This window comes from Chaetura pelagica, unplaced genomic scaffold (genome assembly GCF_000747805.2).
Source record: "Chaetura pelagica isolate M959 unplaced genomic scaffold, ChaPel_1.0 scaffold743, whole genome shotgun sequence".
In the NCBI taxonomy this organism is placed as follows: Eukaryota; Metazoa; Chordata; class Aves; order Apodiformes; family Apodidae; genus Chaetura; species Chaetura pelagica.
Window position 1 is genome coordinate 247,682 of NW_009952703.1, and position 8,392 is coordinate 256,073.

At 56.1% G+C, this 8,392-nt stretch overlaps 1 protein-coding gene across 3 annotated transcripts; it reads left to right on the plus strand.

Annotated features, from left to right (window-relative positions):
- Nucleotides 1-1,171: 1,171 nt before the first annotated feature.
- On the plus strand, nt 1,172-5,778 carry GPD1 (glycerol-3-phosphate dehydrogenase 1 (soluble)). 3 transcript variants are annotated; one of them, XM_009994066.1, is made up of 9 exons: nt 1,172-1,193; nt 1,931-1,955; nt 2,156-2,333; nt 3,019-3,159; nt 3,458-3,596; nt 4,517-4,629; nt 4,921-5,154; nt 5,339-5,445; nt 5,682-5,778. In XM_009994066.1, the coding sequence occupies exons 3-9, from the start codon at nt 2,226-2,228 to the stop codon at nt 5,776-5,778; spliced, it is 939 nt and encodes a 312-aa protein (XP_009992368.1). In that variant the 5' UTR covers nt 1,172-1,193; nt 1,931-1,955; nt 2,156-2,225. The 3 variants fall into 3 exon arrangements, with proteins under 3 accessions (XP_009992368.1, XP_009992366.1, XP_009992367.1); XM_009994064.1 differs by lacking the exon at nt 1,172-1,193 and having other exon boundaries at nt 1,915-1,955; XM_009994065.1 differs by lacking the exon at nt 1,172-1,193 and having other exon boundaries at nt 1,915-1,955; nt 3,088-3,159.
- The last annotated feature ends 2,614 nt before the right edge of the window (nt 5,779-8,392 follow it).

Below are 8,392 nucleotides of genomic sequence, written 5' to 3' on the forward strand. Positions count from 1 at the left end.
CAGACTGTCCCCAGGATCACAGGGGAGATGAGGCCTTGGCTCTGCAGGGATGTGGAAGCTTTCAGGTGATGAGACCTCACTGCACTTCAGAAATCCTGCACTGGTGGTTCCTGCAAACCACCTGGCTGCTGGTTTTCCCTGCAGCAGGGAGAGAGGCTGCAGCAGCTGCCTGGTGGAGCTGTGCAGGGGCACAGTGTTGTAGGCTCATTCCTTTGGGACACTTCTGTGTCACTTGCTGTGGGGACCAGCAGCTCCTTCGTGTGGATCTGAGGGTGTAACAGGACAGTCCTTGGGAGTGGATGTAGCTCTGAGCATGTGTTAGAGGTTTCCATGCTGAAGCTCCTGTGGTTTCTAGTCAAGTTTTTAGGTTCTGAGGCTGCCATAAGGCCCTGCATGGTTCAAGAATGTGCAAGTAGATTTTTCTCTACCAGTAGCAGCCCAGGTGCCTCTTCATGGGATAAATAACTAGTGAAGTAGTGGTCGGGTGTTAGAGAATGGCTTCTCTTAACCTGGATCTCAGTATTTCTGCTCGGGACTGTAATGCAAAATGAACTTGAAAGTTGGGTCATAGTATCTTGGAATAGCTGCAAAATCCGTTACTGACAAACCCCCCCCCCATCCCCACACCCACCCGTGGTGTGGCTGGGAAGGTTGCTATGAATTTGAGAGCCTGGGTGGCCCTACTTGTGTCTGTGTTACTACGTGTCTGTGAATAATAGACTCTCCACTCCCCTCCTCCTTGGCCCTCTTATGAAATGGCTTCTCTGTGGTACTGGGGTGAAGGTCTGGGTGCTGGTGGAGCAGCCAGTGACTCCTCAGGGGAATCCCACGGGAAGGATGTGGAGCTGTTGCAGAATAACTTGCTTTTCTTAACTGAATGTTACGGTTTGTTTTATTCCATGGACCAAAATTTTTTTTGTACTGTATCCTTGTAGACGTCACCCAGTTTTAATAAAAGCCTCTTGTGAAGGAAACTGGCCTCCCTCTTCCTCTGCTGACAGCACATGTTCCCAAGCAGCTGCCTGGGTGGGTGACACAGGGTGAGGGACAGGATTTACCTCCACTTGTTTTACTCTTAAAAGCCAAATGTGTTAAGAGACTGGAGAGAAAATGTTCTTCATGTTTTGGCCTTTTATAGAGAGACCTTCATGTCAGGATCTTCTGGCTTGCAGAGTCTGCTAAGCCTTTGCAAAGTGCCTTTGTGGTAAACAAAGTCACTTGGGCAAAACTGGAAATCCAGTGGCCAAGCTGCTGATAAAGCTCTTGCCAGCCCAGATTCCCCACCCTGCTGCCTTGCAGGGTTGTCAGAGCTGGAAGGGACCTCTGGAGATCATCTAGCCCAAGGGGAGGGACTGTGACAGCCTGGTGAGAGCCTCACGGGACCCTGCATAATTTTGAGGAAACTGTGTTAAAGTTTACATGGAAGGGTTTTAAAACTATGCAAAAGGGACACGAGTGTCTCCAGGCTGCCTTGTTTTAGGAAAGTAGCAATGTTGTGCTTGACAGAAAACCTGCAAGGTTCTTGCAAGATGCAAGAAACGGGGCAGTTTGCACAAGGCTGGGAGGTCAGGGCAGGAGTCGTGTCCTGGGTGGGCATCCAGATGGTTCCTATTTCTTACTTAGTGAGGGTGAAATAAACTGCTTGGATGCATAAAAAGGGGGAGAGGGTTTTGCCAGTCACGACTCCCAGTTCGGCTGAGGTTTGGGATCTGAGCTGTTTCACCTTCGCCTTAGGGGAGCAATTTCCACCTGTGGCACAGCCCCTGAGCAGCAGCTGCTCCTGCCAGCCCGGGTGCCCGGTTCCCCCGGGGCTGAGGCGGGGCCAGAGGCGGGACGAGGCCGCCCCTGCTCCGGGCGGCCTTGAAATAGCAGCGGGCAGGCTCCTTGCTGCGCAGTGCCCGGGCTCCCCGCACCATGGGTGGCAAGAAAGTCTGCATCGTGGGCTCTGGCAACTGGTGAGCAGCTGCTGCCCGGGCACCCGCGCCTTTCCCAGCGCGGCGCTGAGTCCCCATCCCCTTATCCCCACCGGTGCCAGCTGTCCCCGTGTCACCAGGACCCCTGCACGAGCGACCCGTGGTGCAGGGGGCTCTGTGAGGGCTCTGTGGGGGCCGTGGCCTCGGTGCCCCCTGCCCACGGCTCCTCTGTGCCCGCGCAGGGGCTCGGCCATCGCCAAGATCGCGGGCAGCAACGCGGCGCGGCTGAGCGGCTTCGAGAGCCAGGTGAGGATGTGGGTGCTGCAGGAGGAGGTGGGCGGCCGGCGCCTCACCGACATCATCAACACGGAGCACGAGAACGTCAAGTACCTGCCCGGCCACAAACTGCCCCCCAACGTGGTGAGTGTGGACCCCGGCAGCCTCTGCAAGGTCCGGGGGCTGAGAGCCAAGCTCTGGGGAGGTATAAATAAATAGCTGTGCTGGGAGCTGCTGCAGCCCCGCTGTGCTGGGCACTGGGGTGTGAAGGTGGGGGATGTACTGGGCTGCACTGGGCTTGGTTACACTTTTCCCCGGTGACCTTGATGTGTGCTTGGCTGAGCTGCAGCCCTGGCTGCTCTCACTGCCCACCTTTGCCCCAACACTGGCACCCCACAGGCTGGGCTTGAGGCCATGTAGCTGCTGCCGAGCTGGCATGGGCAGCACAGAGTCTGCTCGGTCCCTGGGCAGGCTCTGGCCTGCTGAGCTCCCCAGAACGACCCCAGCTCTTTGACCCACCTTCATGGGACCACCTCAGGTTGCTTTGGCCCTGCTCTGCTCCAGTCCCTCTGTCCTGCCAGCCCTGGAAAGGGACCTCGGGTCACTGACTCTAGTGGGAGGTGTCCCTGCCCATGCAATGGGGTTGGAACTAGATGATCTTGAAGGTCCATTCCAACCCAAATCATTCCATGATCCTGTGACTTCCTTCCCTTCCAGGGAAGCCCCCAGCATCTGCTCTCAAACCCCTGCTCCCCTTGTCCTGGATTCAGGACACACTCACTGCACAACTAGAGGCACAAGCCCCCGGTGACAGTCACACTCTCTCCAGGTGGCAGAGCCAGACCTGCTGAAAGCCTGTGCTGAGGCTGACATCCTCCTGTTTGTGGTGCCCCACCAGTTTATTGGCAAAGTCTGTGACCAGCTCCAGGGCCACGTGAAGAAAAACGCTGTTGGGATGTCACTCATCAAGGTGTGGGCAGGAGAAGCTCTGCTGGGCAGGGGCCAAGGGGCCTGGATGGAAGGAGCCTGGCTTGGAAGGGCTGCAAAAGGAATCCTGGGGTTTTGGAGCAGAAACTGATCTCCAGGGGAAGTGGGGGCAGAGCCTGTGTGAGGATTTAGAGGAAGAAGGGTGAGGGTGTGTGTAGAATCCTGGGCACTGTGAGGAGTGGGGAGCAGCAGAGCAGTGGGGGGTTGTTGGGATGAGATAGGTGGGGCTTGGTCTCCTGGGGGGGTGCAGATACTCATCTCTGTCCCTGGTTGTCTCCCAGGGGGTGGATGAAGGACCAGATGGGCTGAGGCTGATCTCAGACATTATCCATGAGAAACTGGGAATAGAGATGAGCGTCCTCATGGGGGCCAATATTGCTAATGAAGTGGCAGAGGAGAAGTTCTGCGAAACAACCATCGGTAAGGAACCCACAGCCCTACTCTGCTGAGCAGGAAGAGGCAAAGGGGTGAGCACAGTGCACCTGAAACTGCTGCTGCCTCAGGGCACCCAGCCCTTTTTCCCTGGGGAGGCAAAGAGTCTCCACCGGAGCTGGATGAACTCGCGCACAGGGTTTGCAATATGATGCCTCTCTTCCCTGAGAGCAGAGTGGTCTGCTGGCAGTGTTCCTGCCAGCACAGACCCTGAGCATCAGGCAGTCAGTCTGCCTGGCACATGTGAAAGGGGTGGACACCAAGAAGTGCTTAAGAAATGGAGTTCCTACCTTCATTTCCTTGGGCTTCAAGGGATGCTCGCCTGGATCTCAAGTTATTGCCACCCAGGGCTGCTCGAAGGTTCATCTGGTGGCTGTTCCTGACATCCTGCCCGTGGCTTTGGAGCATGCAGAGCAGCCAAAGCCACCAGGACAGCTTGCTGGGTTGGAAGTTACAAGATTCAAAGTGTCTGTATTTTAAACACAAGCAAACATGCTGAGCAGGAGGCTGTGGAGCCTGGAGAGGTGTAAGCAGAGCACACAGAAAGGTGCAGGACACTGCAGGAACAGGGAGAACAGCAGTCTCCAAACCCAAATTTGCAACCTTTGAAGATGCTTTTAATCTACTGGGCATGTCATTTCTGTCTTGTTTGGCACAGCAGCAGGGATAGTCCTCATCTTCTGGGAATGCCAAGGTTGAATCTTGCTTATCTGCCAGGCCATGTGTGCTTCCCACTTTGTGGACCTGCAAATGTTTATCAAGCTCCACCAGTTGAGCAACAGGCTTCTCCTGCTGCAGCAGCTCCACGGGCTGTGCTGCAGGAACCCACCGCTGGGCAGGAGAGCAGCACAGCCCTGCCCTAGGGGTCTCCTCCCATCATCTTCCCCCTCCTCCCTTTGTTTCTCCAGGCTGCAAGAACCTGCAGCACGGGCAGATGCTGAAGGAGCTGATGCAGACACCGAACTTCCGAGTGACAGTGGTGGAGGAGGCTGACACTGTGGAGATCTGTGGGGCTCTCAAGGTGGGTGAGCTGCTCTCTGAGGTCCCTGGGACCCTGCAGGGAGCCCTGGGGAGGGGGCTGCCAGCTGAACAGACCCCACTGTGTCTTGCTGAGAACCCCTGATCCATGGCCAGACTTTGGAGGGTACTGGGATGTGTCCTGCTGAGCTGCTTGGAGGGATGATGATCCCTGCTGTAGGCAGGGGAGGCAGGAGCCTGTGCTTGGGCTGGGATCACACAGGAAGATGATGGACACAGCAAAGCCCTGAGCTCTGTGGGGAACAGATCTCTCCACACTGCTGCTGTTTTCCAGAACGTTGTGGCTGTAGGAGCTGGTTTCTGTGACGGGCTGGGCTATGGAGACAACACCAAGGCTGCCGTGATCCGTCTGGGACTGATGGAGATGATTGGCTTTGCCAAACTCTTCTGCAAGGGCCCTGTCACCTCCTCCACCTTCCTGCAGAGCTGTGGGGTTGCTGACCTCATCACCACCTGCTATGGGGGCCGCAACAGGAGGGTGGCTGAGGCTTTTGCCAAGACTGGGAAGGTGAGCAGAGAGGGAGCAGGAACATCCAGCCCTGCACCCACCACCCGAGCAGGCAGAGGGGTGGATCCAGTTGGCTCCACGGCATCCTGCCGCCACCCAAGGCCACAGCCTAGCTTCAGGGAAGGAATCTGGGGCAGCAGAGGGGGTTGCAGGGTCCAGCTCCCTCACTGTTGGGGGGTTTCAGTCTATTGAGCAGCTGGAGAAGGAGATGTTGAACGGGCAGAAGCTGCAGGGCCCCCAGACGTCTGCTGAGCTGCATCGCATCCTTAAGAGCAAGAACGTGGTGGAGAAGTGAGTGGTCCCATCTCCCTTGGGCTGGGGCTGGGATCTCTCCTGCAGCTGTGGGAGAGGAAACCCACCCGTGGCATCTCTGCTGTTCAGGTCCATCTCTCTGCACTGCCCATCTCAAAGCAGTGGGGCAGGAGTGTCTTGTGGGATGAGGCACCGTGGCCCTGCCTGCCCTGCCCGGTGTCCTGCAGGGCCCAGCAAGCTGTGGTGACAGGGTGGCTGTGGTTCTCTGCCCACAGGTTCCCCCTCTTCACAGCTGTGTATCAGATCTGCTACGAGGGCAAACCTGTCACTGATGTCATCAAGTGTCTGCAAAACCACCCTGAGCACATGTGAGGGGGCTGCAGAGCCTCTGACCCTGCCGAGAGGAGCAGAGAGCTCCTGCCCACACCAACCTGCTCTGCTGCTGCAGCTGTGGAAGGAGCCTGGATTTCCTGGGAGCCTTTGCAGGGTGCTGGAAGGGCAGAGGTTCCCTTTCTCAGCCCTGGACACTGCCAGCCGAGCCTGGCACCTGCACAGAGGTACCTGCTGACCTCCCCCTCTCTTTGAAGGGCTCATTTAGCTTCTGCTGCTCTCTGGGGTCTGCCCTGAGTGGGGCTGAGCATCTTCCTCCTTCCACTTCCTCTTGCTGTGGTGGATTCAGTTCTCTGAGGGACTCTGCCAGGTCATCTTGAGCAAACCTGGGAGGACAAGCTTTGCTCTTAGCCCCATGGGGCCACCTGACATGATACCAGCCCTTCCCTGCTTGCTGTCCTTGCTTTTGGCTTAACTCTTTCATGGAGAGGACACAGGGCCCTGCCAGGCTCCACCAGGGTGAGCAAAGCTCCTCAGGACTTTCCAAGGGGCTGAGAATCACAATCACTCTTCTTCCTAAGAAGCACCAGCCCAGAAAAGAGCATCCTTTGCCACCTGCTGCTTCCCCAGCCATGCTGAGCTGCTCCTGCTGGAGGACACAGCCAGTGCTGTGGGTGGGAGGACTTCACAGCTGGTTCATTTAAATTTTTTTCCCTCTCCCAGTCATCCCTGGCCCCTGCACCTGGGGAACTCCCCTGTTGTCACAGAGTTGCCTGTGCTAATTCCATGCCTGCTGACTGTCCCTGGGAAGCCTTTTTCCCTCCTCTTTGCTTTTCCTCTGGCTTTGGCAATGCAGGGACCAACTGCCCCAAAGTCTTTCTGAGCAGCTGGCAGGCTGTGTGACCCCTGGCACTGGACCTGACAAAGCAGTTGGGTCATGTTGCTTTCAGATGAATGGATCCACAGCAGCTTTTTGCCTTCTCTCTGGCTTGCTCCAGTCTGTGCCTTAGCCTGGTCTTTGCTTCTGCACGTGGCTTGGTAGGATCTGAGAAAGCAGGTCCCCCACACACCTACTTTCCCTGCTGTCCCTGCTGTGAGAATGCTGGAAACTGCCCAAAGTGCTGATCTGCCAGAGGTACAGGGAGACCTTCAACATCACAGGAGAGGACAGAGGTCTCCTGCCTCCTGTTGTGCCTTTGAAACTTGCCCCTTGTCCAGCAGGGTGCCACGTGCCTTTCTGCTCCTCTGAAGCTGCTCATTCCACTCATGTTTGCTCAAGTCAGCGTGTCCAGCAGTTCACTGATCCCTGTCTGGACAGGCAGGCTGAGCTGCTGCAGGTCTCTGGCCAGCAGTGCACCTCACAACACTTCAAATAAACTTGGAGAGGAGAAGGGAGATGTGCTCTTTGCTCTGCGGCTCTGGTGCATCATTGTCTTGGGGTTGGTGCCTGCTGGGCTTGCTGAGTGTGCAGTCCCCTCCTGGCTCTGCACCCTTCTGTGCTGTCCCAGAAACAGCAAGAATGTCCCTGCAGGTCACTTGTTCAGTCACAACATAACAGAGTGTCCCACTTGCTTTTCTTAGCAGAGGTTCCAGTGTTAAATTTTGGCTGTGGGACCAAAGAGGGTTGGGATTGCAAAGCTGAAACTGAGGACAGAACCCAAACTCTTTCACTTGGGGCCTGCAGGAGCTGGGCCAGGACCCCCCATGTTCCCCAGGCCTCCCTTTCTCTGATGTCTCAGCTCCTTAGGACATGCTGTGTTGTTTTATTCATCTCTTCCCAGCTGCTCTTCCCACACTTGCCTTGTCCCTCTCTTTCTTTGAAATGCATCTCGTACTGAGTGACCTTTCCAGGACTCTTAGACCTCAGCTCAGGCTCTTGCTCAGGGAATTTAATCTGCTGGCACTGCAGTTGTTTCTGTGCCTTTTATTAGACACTCTTTCTAACTAGGCACCCTTCTGTGCCTTTTATTAGACACTCTTGCTAACTAGGCACCCTGCGACCTTTAAATTCAACTGAGCTCTTGTGCAGAAAGCAGCCAACATTGGCTTCCTCTAAGGAGGAACTTTCCTGAGGTTGGAGGGAGGACAAAAGAAGCTCAGCGTGTTCCTGCAGGGCTGGCATCACTTCTAGTTCCCTTTGTCTTGAAGTGCTTCAGGAATCCCAGCTCAGAAGCTGGGACATGAAGCTCATGCAGGAGAAAGGGGCTCTGAGCTCTCTTCCCTGGACACCAGGCAGCCCCCTCAACCTGGCCAGCACCTGCCTGGAGCTGCAGCAGGATCAGGAATCATCTTTTGGAATTGCATTCCATTGTTAAGTGCTCAGCTGTGGATGTGCTGGGTGCATCCCTCCTCCTGGGGCTTCCCCAAGTGCCCGTGCTGAGTCCCTGCATCTGCTGAAGGCCCCAAGTCTCACTTGGGAGCAGCCAAACGCACCAGTCTCTGCCTTTTAGACACTCAGAGCAGCTTTGCACTGCTGCTGCAGCTCACGAGCTATAAAAAGTCTTCCCTTTGCCATTTGGGGTTATGTTCTGCAGCCTCAGCACATCCAGCACTGCAGGACTCTGCAGCAGCCTGGGAGAAGGAGGAGAGACAGGGGGGCAGCCGGCGTGGGCCAGCCTCAGAGCCTGACAAGAGCTCTCAGAGCCTGACAAGAGCC